At 35.4% G+C, this 19,932-nt stretch overlaps 1 protein-coding gene across 2 annotated transcripts in view; it reads left to right on the plus strand.

The window, feature by feature from the left end:
- The window catches only part of LOC129001069 (alpha-tocopherol transfer protein-like), a 51,289-nt gene extending 33,167 nt beyond the window's left edge, over nt 1–18,122 (plus strand). For both annotated transcript variants that reach the window (XM_054428223.1, XM_054428224.1), the window contains exons 2-8: nt 9,143–9,322; nt 11,193–11,293; nt 12,807–12,960; nt 13,828–14,021; nt 14,927–15,037; nt 16,264–16,414; nt 17,311–18,122. In XM_054428223.1, the coding sequence (XP_054284198.1) occupies nt 9,143–9,322; nt 11,193–11,293; nt 12,807–12,960; nt 13,828–14,021; nt 14,927–15,037; nt 16,264–16,414; nt 17,311–17,351 (932 nt within the window). In that variant the 3' untranslated portion in view covers nt 17,352–18,122. The remainder of the gene's footprint in view (nt 1–9,142; nt 9,323–11,192; nt 11,294–12,806; nt 12,961–13,827; nt 14,022–14,926; nt 15,038–16,263; nt 16,415–17,310) is intronic.
- Nucleotides 18,123–19,932: the final 1,810 nt, after the last annotated feature.

A 19,932-nucleotide genomic window follows, 5' to 3' on the forward strand; every position in this document is an offset into this window, starting at 1 on the left:
ATATTCAGCTGAAAATACTCAGCTAGGTGTGTGTTGTTGTCTTAGGTAATGAATATTGAATAGTTTTACTACCACTATGACGTAGTAAACATTATTCACCTAGAGACTCTCAACTCTCATAGTTGATTCCTTACAACCACTTTTTTATGATGTCCAGTTTAAAGTTTACTAAACATTTTAAAAACGTGACCAAATTGGACCAACACACCGATCCAACTGTAAAGTGTACAGTCCAACACAAACACAAGTGACCCAGTACAGTCGGGTGTCCTACAAACAGGTCACGTGCAGGTCATTGGCCGTCTTCTGACCCTGGAGCCGTCAAGGTTAAGGCTAGAGACATCAGCTGTTAACTAAATGACGTTTTGTAACAGCTGGTATTATCTTGACTGTAATGCATTTTCTATATCGGCTACCTAGAGTGCAACTAAAGTAAAGCCAGGGGCTTCCGCCACTTTCATGAGCATTGCAAAGATAAGGCGGGGGTTATCAGATTTTAACCTCAAGTCAGCAATGCTACCGGTGGAGTACCAGAGTATTTTTATTTCATTCTACAAATCATTTTGCATATTTTATAAAAATTGCTGTAGTAACATTGGAAAAATTAATTTTCATACCGCAAGATCTTATGATTTTACCATGCTAATAATTGTTTTGTACTTTAATTTGTGGGTAGTAATTTTTAAAGAGTATCCATTTCTTTTGCAAGATTGTCTACAACTGCGTAATGTCCTAATTTCTAAAGAAAATTGGAGTACCTCAATAATTGCAATTTGTTCAACAATTTGTAATTATTACAATCTGTTGAACAATTTTCAGATTGTTACGTGTTTTTGAGGCAAAATATACTGCTTTCTTCTGTTCAATTGATTTTCATATGTACTCTCAACATGGTGTCCTTACTATTGTTCAAAGTTACCAGCAATCGTAATACATTTTAAAATTCGAAATACATTTAAAATATAGTCAGTTCTCTTATTATGCAGCAAAACCTGAGACGTGTAATCAGAAATGTCCTGAAAACCGCTTGCAGAACACGACATGGTGTTTAGTTGCGCAAATTTCTGACAAGTGTCTCCAAAGGTTCTTCTCCTTGCGTTTTACTTAGCATAAGTATCTTGTTGACATTCTGACAACGCACTGATGACGTAGCCAAGCAAAACTTGTGATTAGTAACCAAAGCGAGACTGAGAAACAACCTTCACGTGTGTATAGGCCTACGTGGTGGCAATGTTGTAATATGTATCCCTACAGTACACTGTCAGTTTATTTTGACTAGTTGTAAGGGTAAATTTACTTTAACGTTTCCGTTCGCAAATAGCACCATTTTTCGAAACATTTGTCTTAGTAACTTAACTCTATACAAATGCAACTAGCATAGGCCAACGAGCACATAATATAAAGCATAGGCATACGCAAAGTGTATATTATACACTGTATACTTATATCACGATTTATGGAACTTCTTAAATCACCATTCTTCGTGTCTGTTTGTATACAAAAACAGCATGTCTGTGGAAATACAATCCACTTGGAAATCAATAATAACATCCTAATACGTGTCAGATACATATCTAACATATCACGTACAGTTAACAAATTATGTAAAGGTGCGCCTTAAAATTACTATTTACGATTACGGTATAATCAGGCTGTATTGTGTATAAATACTTATGTTTTACTATTTACAATAAAATTGCCAAATACACACTGCACACATATCTCAGTTAGTCATCAGTTAATATATTAACCTATATCATTCCTATATATTAACCAGTTCTCTCTTTTCACTACTCAACAACCGCAATCAAACATTTATACAATTTTAAAACAAAAACACCTTAAGACCTTTGGTGGATTTGTTAAAGAATATTGCCTATTAAATGTAAGTGTGATGTTATTTTCTTTAAATTTATGGGGAGAGTAAGTAATACAACTCTGTATCACAGAAACAAGGAGAGTATGAATAAGCAGTAGTCACAACATCGGTTCAATACCAGATACTGAATGATTCACACGAACTCTCCATTCAAATTATTTGGAAAATTTCTGCCTTCAACACAGAACAAAATAAACTGTATCAGTAATCTGACACATACTTTCTCCCATTAGCTTATCAACAATCTTTATAAGCGGCGGGAGTAACTATGATATTTTATAAGGAAAATCACAAAAGCTGCAATAACTTTTGAGCCGAAATTGTTTGAGCAATGGGGGTTGCACTATTTTGTTTAGAATTATAAGGACCATAATAAATTTAGTTTAATCAAAACCGGTTTTTTCTATATCCGTTTTCTTGTTATTTTATGGAAAAATAAATTAGCCTAAGTTACAATAACTTTTGAACCATAACTTTTACGGAAATGGCATTTTTCCAATTTTGTTCAGAATTTAAAGGACTATAACATACTTTTTTAATCGTTCGGGCCATTTTTGAGATATTCAGATTTGTCCATTATTTTATTGGGTTTTATGGGGAATCAACATTTAAAATTGAAATTAAAAAAAAAATGAACATGATTTCTGGAGATACCATAGATCTTTTCCAAAGAAGATCCTGGAGAAAATAGATCTACATACCAATTTTCATCAAAATCGGATAACAGGTGTGGTCTGTAGCTCTCTGTCACATTCACACATACAGACAGGACAGAAGGACTACGTAAACCGCTTTTTTTGGTTCAGGGGGGCCCAAAACGGATACAACCACTCAAAACTAAAACTCGAAAATTTTGACGAAAACAACACTTTCTCCATACTATGGTATAGGGGGAGAAAGTATAATATATTTAACAGCGAACAATGAAAATCGTCGCGAAGCGAGTTTAAATATCATTTTTCTGTTGTTAAATGTCTCTCTAATCAAACATAAGAAAAGCATTTCCTTGCCAAACCGAATTGCATCCTTATCATTACTCTAGGTTGCATAAGTTTGGCTCTCATCCAAAACACAATCACTTCCACTATATTATACAACAGAGCGGGAAAAGTTGATATACTCCAGGCTCATAAGTTATACTTTCAAATGCGATAACCATTTTACTATATACTGGTTCACCGGGGTAACGTTTAGCAATCTAGGTTTTTGTACTAAGATGCTAGGCATCAGCCCAGAATAGTTTTTTACATTTATTCAGGCTAGACCTAGGGGTTACTGCACTATCAATTAGATAACATCCATTGGTGATTTGGTGGGATTGAACCCGGGACCTCAGGGACCGAGGTCCCGCGCTCTACCACAAGACCAGCTCGCTTCCACAAGCAATCTAGGTTATGCCCGGGTTGAATAGTTGAGTGGAGATCAAAAATGTGTTTGCCTTCTAAACCCTCTGTTCCCCCTGAAATGTTTCAAAACCAGTAATCATCTCACTCCAATCTACTATACAAACTCTTACTGGGAGCGAGCTGGTCTAGTGGTAGAGCGCGGAGCTTCAGTCACTGAGGTCCCGGGTTCATATCCTAGCAATCACCAATAGATTTTCTATAAGTGATATTGCCGCGACCACTGGCTTTCCTAGCCCTAAAAGGGAAAATGATCCCAGGCGAAAACGGCGTCACCGTATTGAATAATTGATTGATTGAATGAATTAAGTTTTTGGTTAGGGCTAAGTTGCTCATAATTAATTTGCACTTATATATTTAGTTAGATGTTTAATAGAGTTCTAAAATTACTAAAACATTTGTTTCTCTTCATTTTACCATCACTCAAGTGCTAATCCACTTACAAAATATAGGTGGTCTTTAGGGGAAGGGATCTATCTGTCATTTAAACATAGCAACATAGCTCAACAGCTGAGATTTGTCAAAACGTCAATCAGCTGTATAATCAACATACATTAAGCAGAAAAAAGGGGTGGGGGAACGTCAACTCAAACAGCCTTATTTTTGTGGAGTACTGTATATAAAACGATAGTACAAACGAATAGGCGGACTTTGTAATTTTCTCGAGTTTGGTCGTGGTTTTGTTAATCGACACTGTTTTCCGAATCTTAGTAATTGGGCATACCCTTTCCTTTATTTGTCCATTTAATATTTTACTTTTAAAATACATATTTGAGGTTTAAATATGTTTGAAAAAATTAATCTTAACAACACAAGTTAATTAGTTCGTAATATTGCATAGTTGTTATCTCTCAACACCATCGCCAACAAGAATCTGCAGTAATTATGAGTTATGTAGCTGCCAAGTGATAAATAGCCCATTACCAATTACCATTACTTGGGTTATTGTGTACTTCTAATGAACCGATTCATCTGTATCGGAATGTCTATTAATTCTTGAAGACAATTACGTTACAATTTCCGAGTTTTTTTTTGCTAGTTGAGAGAATGTTTTTAACCTTTAATCTTATGTTTGTTTTCGTATTTCATCAAATTCTTTGAAAAAATTAAATCTTAGTGATTAGGTTATTTAGGCCTATTCTAGTTGTTCAAAATGAATTTTCCATGGGCCATCATTAAAATTCATTATGGTTTCAATAGTTTCAATACAAAACCACTTTTCTTGTGCCCTTGGAAAGTAAAGTAGTACAAAGTTGAATCAAAAATCTTTACAGCATTTTCAGTTTTTACATAAATTATTTTACCGCAGCTCGCCCGCCTCAACGCAAAACGAAACACTTTGCGAAGCAAAAATTACATTTTTGCTAAAAATAGTTGGGTTGTTCAGTAGTTAACTAAATAATAATAATTTTTCAGGTATAATTTTAAAAGTAAACTTGTAGGAAGGGTACGAGTGTATAAAGAATAATGACAAATTCTCTATCCAGAATCGGTTGTTTCTATGAAAATATTTGCATTGCTAACATGATAAGCAAAGATTATCATAACTACGATAGGAAAGCATCTCAACATGGCTTTCCTCTATGCCCTTCCTCTTTTTCCTCTTCAGACAACATCAAACGTCTCGAATCTCTCTATATCGATCCAGGTGGAAGGACCAATTAGTGTACTTTCGTTGTACCAATAGTAGAATGCCTAACACCAACTACTCCTTAGGACTTATGAGTAGTAGGAGATGGAGTAGTAGAGACTAAAGGAGTAGGCAACTTATTCCTTTAGTCTATGGTTGTTCTGCGTGGTTTATTTGCGAATTTACATTAAATTGATGCTCAGTGGTGATGATAAACTGTAACTTTAACAATTTAAATTAACTGTACTAATACTTAGGAATTTATAAAATGTGTGCTTGAAGTTCCAAATAACAGTATAGCTATTTAAGGACAAGTGGTGTGGTTTTTTAAGTACATGCCATAACCTAACAAAAAATTGCATTACCTATGTGGTCGGTGGAAACGAACTATTATACTGTAGTATTTTTTATCGGTAACGTTCGTTGTCATTTTTCTTTAAAGAAATATATACGCGCAACGCTTAGTGTAACACTGTAGTGGGGCAGAACGTCTCTCTCATCAAACGGTTTCTGCCAAAGAAACGAGGAACGGACAGCACAAGTTCAATCCCGGAGGCGTACCCGGCGTTTCCGGTAGTGACCAACATAATCACAGTCAGCTGACAACACTGTGACTGTACTGTTATCAGACATGAGTCACGCCGGTACTGCCAACCTTGGGAAAATGAAATCCCTGATTTCGCAAGTTTCCCTGACTAAAGATCCGTTTCATTTACCAGTAAAGTTTTCCAAGAATAGTTCCAGCCAGGTAAAGACAGTTTGATTACTACAAAATAAGGATTTTGCCCAAGATATATCAAGCAAATATTAATTTTAAAGTGGTTTACGTAAAAAAAGTACTAAAAAAGTTAAGTAATGTTGAACTGAACGGTTTCCATAGAAGATAACATAAAAACTAATATAACAAATGTTTTAGTAAATTTAAATTAAAGTTTTATTGTTTAGGTCCAACCTTAATTTAAAACCTCTTAACCTTAACTTGAGATTCTCTGATAAAACCTGTTTTATTGGTAAAATATTTACTAAAATTAAATCAAACCTAGTTAACTATGGGTAAGTTATTCATAGCCTTATTATTTTCCGGTTAATTTGGCTATGTATTTATCTAGACCAGTAGTACTTTTTAATGTTTTTAAGGGAACGGTCTCCCCCTTACACCCGCTAACATTCCCACTGGTCTTGTTACTACAATACATTTTTTTACCGTTGATTTTACCGGTTAATACATTTTTGACTTTTTGAGTGTTTTCGATTTTTAAAGCTGTTTCAGATACGCCTGTATTGTAAATACAACACAACTGACAAAACATAGATGCAGTGGTTGTTGCATCGTCGATCCGCGGGCGTTCCTTAATCAGTTTAAATCACCATGTTTAGACCCTAGAATCAGCTCGATCATATACAAGCATATTATACAAATACAAGCATAAGTATTGACTCTGCCTTCAGCTGATAAATTATACTAAAAATTTTAATGGACTTAGTAAAAATTTGTTATGTAAAGAAGTGAATCTACTTCTAATCTACTACAAATATTGTTGGCAAGGTGTTGTTTAGTCAGAGACTGGACTACATAGGAACAAAAAGGAAGTGTTGAGGGAAACAACAGAGGAAAATGACTATTAGGCCTAGGAAATGATGAGTGTAAAAAGGGATGAGATTACTTTAGCCATTACATTACTATGCTTGCAAAAATCAGAATAAGCCTAGTAATAATTAAGGTTGTCTGTGATCAAAAGAAAATTTAGTACCAATGTTCAAAACTGGACCGAGCCACAGAGAAGTATGGAAACTCACTTATGGGACAAACGAGTGCTTTCAGCTCCCTCTTACTACTACTCTTACTTTTAGCTCTCTCTTTCTATGTTGTGCCGGAAATATACTTGTGGCGAGTAAGGAAGAGTCCAAGAGGCGAGCACTGTGCGGGAATTTTTATCACACAGAGCTCAGGGTCTTCTTCCACCTTTCACCTTAAGGGTTGTAGTACATGAAGGCGAGGATTTGGACTTTGCCCTAGACACTAGTGCTAGACACCCAGACAGCACACTTTATCCCAGGGACATCCCATAGTAGTCCCATATGTCCTGAGAATGTCTCGGGATATGTACGCTATCCTCAGGATATCCCGCAAAATCCCGGGACGAGTACGAAATCCACAGGATATCCTACAATATACCGTAATGTCCCGGGATTTGTAAGTTAACCTCAGGATATCCTGTAAAGTCCCGGGATATGTACGAATGCCATAGGATATCCCAGAATGTCCCATGACATCCCGGGACATGTACAACATCCACTGGATATCCTGTAATGTCCCGTAATGTCCCGGTAACATACTGAAGAAAAAAAATACTACCACTGATGAAATGTATATCTAAATTTAAATGTTCAACAAGGCCAATATATAATAATTTGTTTTTTTCACTAGTGCTTTCAGAAACTTGGTTTCCATCTTCAGGCTGTGTTTACACTAGTACAAAAAGTAAATATTTACTTAATAAATTAATTTTAAACAATGTTAAAACAGATGATTTAAAGGATATTGGAAAAATAAAAAATAATATTAGAAAAATTAATCTTTTGAATTTTGGATACCTATGTTACAGTGTTGTTCTTGATGCACTGTAATTATTTTCAGTAATTCCGAATTTATAATTAGGCCGTCTTCATTATTTAACAAATAATTTTGGTCGGTTTTTTTTCTAAAAATAAGATTCCCACGCATTAAGATGTTGAGGTTTAATAATTTCTTTTAAAAGTTTAAGGTTTCCCAGATTGAAAATATGTCTTGTTAATACTATGGCTAGCAAGGGTTGACTTAACTTTACTGACATATTAATACCACTGAGTTCAGGAAAACTAGAGTTCTATCATAGTTGTGTGAAATGTGAATTTAATTCTAACTTTAAATTAATAAAACAACTAAAAACTAATTTTAATCATATAACAATCAATTATAACAGTGCTAATCTAATGGTGATTAAATAATCTATATTCAAATACCAGTATCCTCTCCAACTACCAGAAAAAAAATCAACTACTTGAGGCCTAAACAGATAAACAGAATCATATATAGCCTATACTGTAGTATCAAAAATATTTTAAGTATTGCGACCATTGCAACTGTCGGCTACTCTTTAACCACTTGAAAACACCCATAACCATCAAGCGCAGATAGCTCAGGAGGTAAGGTAAGAGGCTCATAAGGGGAAGGTACCAGGTTCGATACCCGTCTGGGCCAAAAACTTTTTTCTCGTTTTTTTCTTCGAAATTTGTGTTTATTAACTATTTAATCAATTTACTAAACTTATAATTAAGCTTTTCATACTAAATCTATATTATTTTGTGTTTTTTATGTTCAGGCCCAGACCACACTTTATCCCAGGGACATCCCATAGTAGTCCCATATGTCCTGAGAATGTCCTGAGGACTACCCTGGGATGACCTCGGATGTCCCACGGATATGCGTGTGAGCTTATCCGTAGGACATCCCCGGGCGGGGACATTACGCATTCCTGTGGATATCCTGTGATATCCCAGGTTGACCATAGGACCACTATGGGATATCTTGCATATCCTGTCGCAATATCCGTGGGATGTCCTGAGGAGAAAGTGTGCTGTCTGGGCACAACTGTGTCTAGCAAATTGTCTGGGTAGCCGAGTGGTTATAGTGCTCTCCTTCAAATCTGAAAGTCGCTGGTTCGAATCCATAAGCGAGAACGTTTCCAGACCCAGATGCCATTCATTGGACTATGAATTAATGATGTTATCTATCATAAAGGTCAACGTTAGATAGTAACAAGACCAGGGCTTGGACCATTCCCTTTCAAAACGTTAAAAATGCCACCAGCGTAGAAACACCCAAATACACAAATAAACTTTTAGTACCATTAAATGTTTTCTCTGTACCATCTCTGAGATTCATCTGTCCACAATCATCATACAGCTGGTCCTGGATATAGAAACAGCTGTTGGTAACAAAGCTTACTTCATTCAACCCTTACCTTGCATTTAAATTCAGTTTAGAATTCACACCCAAGTGAACATTACTGTTTTAAAAGATTGAACGTTTGATCAAGGATAACGCTGGATCCAGTTTCCTAAAAACCACAATTAATTCAGACATATGCAATATTTATGTAGACATACACTATGTACTCTTGAATTAATTCTCTGTGTTGATACATAATGTTGTTGTTGTTGATGTTTACGTTATTTTTCTGTTTCCAGGCAACAACTGTTTGCTGTCGGAGCTGACGGAGGTGCCCAATGTGACTCTGGGTAACTTTGTGTTGAGGTTGGAGGTGGAGGAGCCGAGACCCGAGCTGCTGGAGAAGGCTCGTAGAGAGCTGAGAGAAACTCCAGACCTAGCTAGAGAGAGCATAGCTACATTGCAGGATCTTCTACGAGGTAGGTTCAAAAACACAAATGTCTACTATTTTATATTTAACATATATATATTGTGCAGAATATTTCTGTTTTACTTAGCAATATGGCATCCCTTAAATCCATGTTGCCAGTTTTAATTCTTAGCTGTCTTGGTAAAGTTGTAACATTTTAGTGAGATACCGGTACCGTCATGTTTATGGTTCCTAAAAGCCAAATTGCACTTTGGCAAAAATAAAATTCCACCACATAAATCCATATAGTTAAAAGCCAGATTCAATACTAGGATGCCTTGAAATGGATAGTAAATTTCTATACTCGGTTCATAAAATTTAGGTGGTTTAAGGGGAAGCAATTTCATCCCCTCCACCTTACCCTAACTATAAAACAACAGCCAGCAGTTGATCAGCTGATAAGCCAAAAAAGGAAGTGGGGGAACAGTAAACAACGGCCTGAATTTCTCAACTGACTAATAGTGACTCAATAGTGAGTGTGTGATTTTGCTCTTTATGTCAGAACAATTTTTCTCGTGTATGATATGAAAAATCCTTAGAGGAAACTCCCAATAGCTGAGAGAAAACTGTGTTCCCACGATCATCTTTTCACTACGGTACTGCTTACCTAACACAGAGGCAAACAGTAAATATTTTACAATTCACCCATATTCACACAAAAGGTATAATCAAACATTCAAAATAAATCCCAATTAATTTCTCAAAATATTATTTGGTGAAGTAAACCACCACTACAATATAGAGCCAAGTTAACTGTCAGTTTAAAACCTCTGTAGGACATTCAACCCTTACTATTAATTTAAAATTATTGAATGTAAAAAATAATTGTCTATTGGATTTAGCAAAGAGAAGTAAGGTACAGAGGAAACTTGAATGTACGCTTTCAGCTCTAGTATGTTGTGGCGGAAATTCCTATAGCACAGGGCACATGCTTCTTCCACTGTGAGCCTTTTAGTACATGAGGGCAGTGGCGTAGCCAGGATTTCGTTGGGGAGCCGAAACCGAGGGGGGGGGGTGGAATATCCAGGATAGGGAGGTCCAGAGCCACCTAGAAATTTTTGTATTTTAAGGTGCTAAAATGCAATGTATAGCACCTCTGAAGGCTCAAATGTAGAGAATAGCATCAGTGTAATACAACTATAAGTACCTTTAACTGTACAGAAATCTTTATGAACAAGGTCATCTTCAAAAGCAGTGGTGGATACTTTATTGTCGTACTCTGGGATCACTGAAAAATCCTGAATATCTTCCTCAGTAACGGAATCACCATCATCGTCTCCGGTGGACACAAAAACTGTATTGACGTCTCCTTTGATTGCTGCAAAATCACAAATATCTCCAGCTTCCCATGGTCATGTGGAAATTATCGTAGTCCTCCGCGATTGCGGCAAAATTCTGATAATCTCCTGAGGTTGTGTATACATTATCGTCGTCTTCCGTGATCGCAGCAAAATTTGGAACATCTCCTGCAGCCGTGCAGACATCATCGTCGTCTTGCAAGATCGCGGGAAAAATTGGTTAGTTTCCGATTTCCGCAAAAGTATCTGGTATCGGTATCGGAATCGACTTTTGACAATCGATTCTCAACACCAATAAGTTACCATTGTCAATGTATTGGTGGTATCAAGAAACAACACGTCATTTCTTAATTAAAAATAATTTCGGGGGGAGCCCGGCCCCCCTTGGACCCCTTCCCTGGACACGCCACTGCATGAGGGCGAGAGGGATGGTATTGGACTTTGCTCTAGACACGAGCACTAGTGCTAGACACCACTTGTGTACTTGAATGTTTCCTCTGTGCCTTACTTCTCTGTGGATTTAGTTTAGTTACTAATGTGTTGTTAACCATTTCTGATACCTTGTAACTTTTCCTGTTCCAGATGAGAAAGATAAAGGCCTGATAACCCCTGTGGACAACGTCGCTTGGCTAACAAGGTTCTTGAGACCTACCAAGTTCTACCCTGAGAGTGCCTTCAATCTGGTGAGTCCTTATCAATACACAAGGTATCTGGTGAGTCCTTATCAATACACAAGGTATCTGTTGAAAACTGACAATAAGGTATGTTGGGACATTCCTTCCACACTAAGGAAAACCTTGTTGTGTCAACTTAGCCACAGCAGTGATTAGATGCTTATTTTATTTTAATACTAGCTGTGTACCCGTTCTACGCACGGGGATCTTATAATATTCAGTTGAAACCTTCTTATATAAAGAACAGCAGTTGGTTTGCATATTTTAAGATATGCTGGCCAAACTATTATACATAGCTTCATTTTATGTTGTTTTTTGTTGTTCCGGATCGGTATGACAATCAATAAAAGGTTAAATTACCTCTGTGTCTGCCGGTCGATCCTATAACGGTAGGCTTACTTTTATTTTTACTATCTGATCTCGTTTGCATGGCTCAATCACGTCCTGGTTGAAGTTCGTTCGCTACGCTCACTCACCTGTATGTTGGAGCTCGTTCGCTGCGCTCACTTTCCTTCAGGTTAGCTCGTTCGCTACGCTCACTTGCCTTCAGGTTAGCTCGTTCGCTACGCTCACTCGCCTCCAGGTTGCAAATTAGCTGTTGTCATAAATGTAAAAGAAATAATAGTGCTAGTGCTGCACCCTGTTGGTAATCCTTGTAACTTTAATGCTATTGAACATCACAGAACAGAACCAACTTGTTTAATTGAAACAGCTGTTAAGATTCAATAATTTCATTTCTCATAAGGTTAACATGGGCTTCCAGAAATTCCACGTCAAAAATCGACAAAAACTTGATTTTCAAGGGTTTACTGTTAAATATCTAACTGTCTCATATTCGATGAAATACGTCTAAAACCATCTCATATATGTATAGTATTTGGAAAATAAGTTTCAGGCGGGACAGTGCTATAGTTATTGAGGAGTAGTTGTAATAAAGTGCGTATTTTAGCGTTACCAAGAGAATGACAGATAGACAGACAGACAGACAGACAGACAGACAGACAGAAATTGAGATAAGGTTTGATTCGGTTTCTCTGACCTATGAAATGTAAAAATAACCAAAAAGTTCATTATTCTAAGCAATGTACAGACAAAACTCTAATTTTATTTATATAGATTTACTACACAACAGCTGATTTGTTCAAATGTTTTGTTTCTGTTTATGTCACGATTTACTACAGTTCTTTATTTGTCTGTAAATATAAAATATTCATTCATATAGTGGTGCAATTATTTATACATATTAAACATCACTGTATGGCGACCCCAACGTGATCTAAACACGCAACCTTCTATTTCACGGTGAACTGTCATTCCAATGATCAACACTAGATAATAGATTGGTGGGTTCAATAATTAGGAAACGAGGAGGATACCATGAGGCTAATCTTATCATCCATGAATTCCGTCCTACCATAGAATATATTATGAACGTCCCTCTCACTCAGACATTTAACGACTGGGCCATTGTACAAACTGATAAAGGTCGAAACACATTTTTTTTACAAATTGTATGTTTCAGGTGAAAAACTACTACTCTTTTAAGAAGAAGCACAAGAACATGTATGAAGGACTCATACCTTCCTCGGAGAAGAACGTTTTCAACCATGATGTTCTCACAGTTCTGCCAATGAGAGATCAGGAGGGGCGGCGGATGTTGGTTCTGGAGCTCGGAAGTTAGTCATACTAAAATTATTTATTTACTTATTTTAGTTTTTAATTAGTAGCAAAGTTCTGTTGAAACAAGACCCAGGAAAATGTCGAAGTTACTGGAAATGTGAAAAACCATTTCCACTTAATCTAAACTCAACACACAAAACAAAATGTTGCTCAACTCAAACTCAAAGCGGTGCAAAACTTAATCTTAAAAAGAGTTTGGAGCAATTTACCTCAACTTTGCAAAGTACAGTTTGATCCCAAGAATGTGCAATAAATGCATCAAGCATATTAATTTTTTACATATTATGTTGTATATTGAAGTAGATATTTTAATAGAATTAGCAAGATAAGACTATGGTTTTTTTTATAGCCAAAACATGCTGCAATAGATCATTCCATATCCCTAACTGACTATGTTGTCCTTCAATATCCCCATTTGTATGCCCTTGGATGGATTTTTCAGCAGTTTGTTGTCTGTCTGAGTTTGGTATTGTGCTTATCATCACTCTTAAGTAATTCTCCTATCCCTTCATTGAATCGATCCAAACAATTCCTCCTTGAATTGTAATCGTTGTCTGGATCGTATACCACTTACAGAGTGAGATAGACCTCATAGGAAATCTGTAAAACTGCTAATGCCTAAATACTTATTTTTTGCTACACTACTCTGAAATGACCTGTTTTTGTTGTATCTTTACCACCTGTGAAAATGCTGAAATTATTTACTATGCATAAAGAATGTTTACTATGTATATATAAACTATCTTTTTTTGGATTCTGCCGACGTAAACAAACAAACATTTGTTATTGTCTCAATTTGCAGCAACCAAAACTGTAGTAAATGCTTAATCCTTAACAAAATCTCAAATAACACAATGTTGCAGAGAAATGGAAGCACAACAAGTGTTCCCTGGACGAAGTGTTCAAAGGCGCAGTTCTGTTCATGGAGGCAGCCATGTTAGAACCCGAGACTCAGATTAGCGGAGCCGAAGTCATCTTTGACATGGACGGGCTCAGTATGCAACAGACAATGCAGTTCACTCCTTCCTTCGCTAAGCGAATTGTCGACTGGCTTCAGGTAAATTTTAAACAAGACACAATCAGTCTGAAGTGAAGAATTCACTAGTGGCTTCTTCTCAACAATTGTGTGAATGTGTGTTAGGCAAAAGTCACAGCTTCTGACCTTTAAAATTCATGTGTGATTCTTTATATCTTTGCATTTTTGTTGTAGTTTCAACAGTGCCTTGGAGATCCTTTTTCATTTCTAGATAGTTGGACCTACACAGCTTGGTTTGGGTTCCAGACCACTGGATCACCCCACACACAATCACATAGCTTACAATTACATTTGTGGATCAATATTTTTTCCTATCTCAGTTTCAAGAAGTGAATTTAGATTTACCTTTTTGTAATATGTTTGTAGATAACATATGATTGTAGGTTACATCATAGATAAGTTACATGTTTTGGCCCCCTATGCATTTCACCATCTGAGTAGTGAGTATCCTTCGTCGCGTTACTCTTGTTTTCCAAACAACCTTAACGCCATACTAGTGACGGTGTATGTGTGAATATGTTTGTAAACATAGACTAGAGTATTAGTGATAAAAAAATCAATGCATAAGAAGATGCCATACAAAGAGGCAGAATACATAGGGTGACACATGTTTCCTACAAGAACTCAGAGCAACAACAAAGGTAAATCTAGCATTTGTGATAAGTGGGATTTGGTCGCCGAGATTTACGCTGGGTGTCCAACTGTGTATAACAAAAATAGTGTAAAAGAATGTTGATTTTTAATGTGTACATACAACTACTGATTTTTTACAGGTTTAAAGAATTAACATTATCTTAATGACCCTCTATCCTATTTAAAATGTTTTTTTAAAAATTTTTTCGATTGGGTCCTTGAAGCAATTTAATACGATTTTGAGCCTTTTACGAGTTTTATTTTTTACTAATTAGCACATTACACGTTTTCAGGACAGTGTACCACTCAGGATAAAGGGGATTCACATAGTGAACCAACCCTACATCTTCAACATTGTGTTCAACCTTTTCAAGCCATTCCTCCGCGAGAAGCTAAAAAGCAGAGTAAGTTTTACTATAAACTTTTAATTTTTATATACACATTTTTTATTCCACTCTGTATTTTCAAAGGTAAACAGACCTACATCATTTCACAATTTGCAAACAAAGGTTTATGCCACCTGTGTTATTATTGAAGCAATTATTTGCTGTACAAATCAACTACAGCTGTTTTGAAAACTTCCCCCCAGTGCTTTATTTCATGTATGGTTAGCGTATGGTTACCCAAGATTAAATGTTATGTGCTTTTTGTTGTGTGTGTTATGTTTATAATTAAAACTTCCAATGAATAGTAGGACATTTTGACCTAAAAATATGCTCTATTTTCCGCAGCTTGAAATGAACGCAATATTGAGGTTAAACGGATTGTTAGTAATGTATGTCATGATATTACTGACCACTCTATCATTTATAATCAAGAAATAAATGAGAGGCGAGCGAATCAGACGTGGAAAGTTAGCTTTTGAATTTAGTATTGTTATAGAAACATACTGTATAATTGTCCATAGACTGAGAGAAAGAATTATTTCCACTTGACTAACTTGCAAAAATATGTGCCGAGAATGTAAGAGGCCATTATACAATCTACAAAAAACATTTGCCTACAGTTACTTGACAAAGCGGGCTTCCTTGCACTGATTATAGTACGCAGAGTAGCTAATTGTTGAATCTACTTTCTTTTGCCACACTCATACTTTTACACACTCTTTTTTTGCTGCACTGCAGTATTCCAACCAAACAACACAAAACAGTGTGCTTTTGTTATGCACGTAATACGTGTATGCTTGAAAATAATTTGGCAACACTTAAAAGATACTAGCCTACTATCAGCTGGTGCAGTGTTTCCCATTTTGTTCAACGCTTGGATTTAACCTAACCTAAAACGTGTTGTTTAGTATTTGAAAGACTAATTATTTCTATGCTTTATAGTAACTTTTGGAAAAATATTATGTGTAACGCGAGCGCAAAGTCCCACTTTGCACACTGGTTACACAAATAACTATTGGACAAAAGTTTGCAAAAAAAACTTACGAAACTAGCTGATAATTGACTAAAAAGTTAATTGCCAAGAAGACTCTTTGTTTTCAGATGCTTGGGCATTTTAAGCACCAACGAAGTACATTGGATGTCTTGATTTAAGTAACAAAACCTTCACCTGCAACTATTTAAGCAAGCATGACTCAACGAAAAGGCTTTCTTTGTTCTGCGAATGACCGTTGTGCATGTTTTAGATTGTGTTCCACGGCAGTAACAGAGACTCCCTACACAAGCACCTCTCCCCGAAGGTCCTGCCCAAGTGTTACGGAGGCACTTGTGAGGTCCCCAGGGTCACGGGACCCCAGTGGTACGAGCTGCTGTCCCTCATAGACAAGGAGTACATGGGTACGTGTATGGTCAAATATTCAATGTTCTTTTGAAGTTTTTCATGACAAATAGCATTTGTAAGAGGTAGTACAGTAGGACCTCAATAACTCAAACCTTGATATCTTGAATGCCTTGATATATTGACTCTTTTATAATACCCTTGAAATCCCCATCTACTCTTCAATCCGTATAAATAGCTTGTGCTCGATTAATTAAGATTTTGTACGAAAAAGTCGAGTTATAAAGGTTGTGATGCAACATTTCTGTCTGAATCTAACATCTCGGATCCAGAGGGGGGGAGACCGCCCCCTCTCGGCCATACATATACATATATTTTTTACTGCATGTAATACAGTAGTGCATACACATTGCGTAAAATAATTTGTCACACTAACTTTGGACAAAGAAATTGTATAAAACTGCCATTTTAGAGACTTAGTTTACACAAATTTTTTTTGGGGGGGGGGGTACGCCCAAACCCCCCAGACCCCCTGGTTGGCCCCCTCTTCTTGTGACTGTTCTAGATTCGCCAGTGCCTTACTTCAATATGAATTTTCATAGGTACATATTATTTATTTTAGGCTTTGATTTATTCATTATGAGGGATGGAACTTCGATGGATTACTAAAAATCAGAGTTATTGAGGGCCGAATAATCGAGGTTCTACTGTACTACTTATACTCATTTATACTATCGTAGTTTATAGTATTCTACTTAACTACTGACTTTGACTAGCACACACTGATTGTTTTTTTTTATGCAAAATTAGAGGAGAAAGAAATTAATGAAAAAGATGGTGAACACCTTCCTGACTATTACAGAAATTGTTTCTGAAATTTGTAATGTAGTTTAAAACTTAAGCTATAGTGTACATGATTATAATTAATTAACTTAAATTATTTTGTTTGTTTCAGCCATCAATTCCTACGGATACAAGGACATTATTAAGGCGTGAAATCAATGTCAATCAATCAATGTTGGAATCATAGAATGTCCAATACACAACGTTGCTAATAGAATTATGAAGTAAAACTTTTGTTTTACTTACTCTTTAGAATATACTATAATATATTGTTAAATTATCCTAGAATACGTATCTTCAAAACATTCCTTAAAAAGGAAACTACTCTTATAAATCATAACTATTTATTCCATCACAACAAAGCAATCCTATTTAAAACATCCATTTTAAATTAAGGTTGTATTATTGTCAAACGATAGTTTTTAACATAGATTTTTAGCTCAATTAGTTAACTAACATGACAATTACGATTTTTCCTACTATTATCTGTTGTTAAAACTGATCGAATTTGTTTATGTACATCACAATAGAATAACTTAAATAAATAAGTTAATAGTGTAGTTGGATTTTTAGTTAAAATTTTAAATGTGCATGTAGGTAGTGACGTGATTTTTAAGTTAATATAAAATGGATTTATCAACTAAAGCACAAAAATTAAACAAAGGTTAGGTACCGTAAACCACTTTTTTAACCTACCATTTTGGAGAAAGTACCGAACTTATCTACACACTCAAAAGACTGGGTTCATTCTCAAACATAATAAGTCTTGCTCAAGATTGTAATATTTATGTAAATTATTAATTCTAAGGAAAGTATTATTTTTGTATCATTATACAATGAACTCTCTATTAGTTTTAGAATGATTTGTTACCTCTATTATGGCTATGGATATATTTAATAAATATACTACTATGTTACTGAAAATATGTATTTTGAGTGATTTAACTTTCCATGAATAAATACCCCCGCCGCAGCAAACCTGCAGACTAAGCGAATTTCCATTTGCCTGATTGGATTTACACTAAAATGTCTCCTTAAAAATATCACATTTATTCCCTATTTAAATAGAATCAGTTTAACACATACTTAGGTTTGCTGCAACAGGGAGGGTAAAAGTGTTTTTTTATGTAAAATGTTAATAGTTAGTAAGAAATTAAAACATTTTCCAAATTTGGGCAAAATATCATGTTCATAAACAAGCAAACTACAACAGTTTACTTATTCTCCATAAGAATAACATGGAAATTTTAAATTAACAATTTCTCCGTAACCATTAGGCGCATTATAACGCTTCAATATACTAAATTATTTGTTTTTTTAAGCTCTACAAAATAGTTTGGAAAGAAATTACAAAATTTTATGTTTTTTGGGTCAAAAATTGGAAAAACCCATTTTTACCCCATAAAAGCCCCCATAAACCCCCGTTCCCATGGTCCGATCATGCTGGTTCGCGAACTCGTTCGAATAAACGTAGGTTTACACGTTTGTACCAAATTTCATCAAAATCGGATCATTTTTGCTCGAGTTATCGCGCTAACGGACACTTATATATAGTTTTAGCGAATTTCCCATATAGGGAATAAGCTATTACCGTAGGTCTCATGGTAAGACCTAGACCCGGGACCGATTTACTTTTTCGTTTTGAGGTCCCCAGAGGCCAAAAACACCATCCGTTCAAATTCATATATATATATATATATATATATTTATATATGTGTCCGTTAGCGCGATAACTCGAGCAAAAATGATCCGATTTTGATGAAATTTGGTACAAACGTGTAAACCTACGTTTTTTCGAACGAGTTCGCGAACCAGCATGATCGGACCATGGGAACGGGGGTTTATGGGGGCTTTTATGGGGTAAAAATGAGTTTTTCCAATTTTTGACCCAAAAAACATAAAATTTTGTAATTTCTTTCCAAACTATTTTGTAGAGCTTAAAAAAACAAATAATTTAGTATATTGAAGCGTTATAATGCGCCTAATGGTTACGGAGAAATTGTTAATTTAAAATTTCCATGTTATTCTTATGGAGAATAAGTAAACTGTTGTAGTTTGCTTGTTTATGAACATGATATTTTGCCCAAATTTGGAAAATGTTTTAATTTCTTACTAACTATTAACATGTTCTTACTAACTATGTAGGGTACAAACTTTAAATTTCTAAATTTCTCTCTAGACCATTTTGAAGAGCTTAAAAAAACAAATAATTTAGTATATTGAAGTTTTTTTGAATGTTCATTGACTACGGAGAAAATTTAAAAAATTGTAAATTTAAAATTCCCATGTTATTCTTATGGAGAATAAATAAACTGTTCTAGTTTGCTTGTTTATGGATATATTTTAATCAAATTTTGCAATTTGGCTTATTTCATACTAAGCTATCAATATTTCAATTGAAAAAACACACCTCAACATCTTTCCTGTAGCAGCAAACCTAACTACTCACTAAAATTAATGTTATTTAAATAGGAAATAAATCTGTAAATTTATAGGGAATATTTTAGTAGAAATCAAGCCGGGTAAATGGAAATTCGCTTAGTATGCAGGCTTGCTGCGACGGGGGTATTTAATAATGCATTTATATATTATATATATATATATATATATGAATTTGAACGGATGGTGTTTTTGGCCTCTAGGGACCTCAAAATGAAAAAAAAAATCTGTCCCGGGTCCAGGTCTTACCATGAGTACTACGGTAATAGCTTATTCCCTATATGGGAAATTCGCT

The sequence above is a fragment of the Macrosteles quadrilineatus genome, unplaced genomic scaffold (assembly GCF_028750875.1).
Source record: "Macrosteles quadrilineatus isolate MER2022 unplaced genomic scaffold, UCM_ALF_1.0 Scaffold_8__2_contigs__length_117827958, whole genome shotgun sequence".
In the NCBI taxonomy this organism is placed as follows: Eukaryota; Metazoa; Arthropoda; class Insecta; order Hemiptera; family Cicadellidae; genus Macrosteles; species Macrosteles quadrilineatus.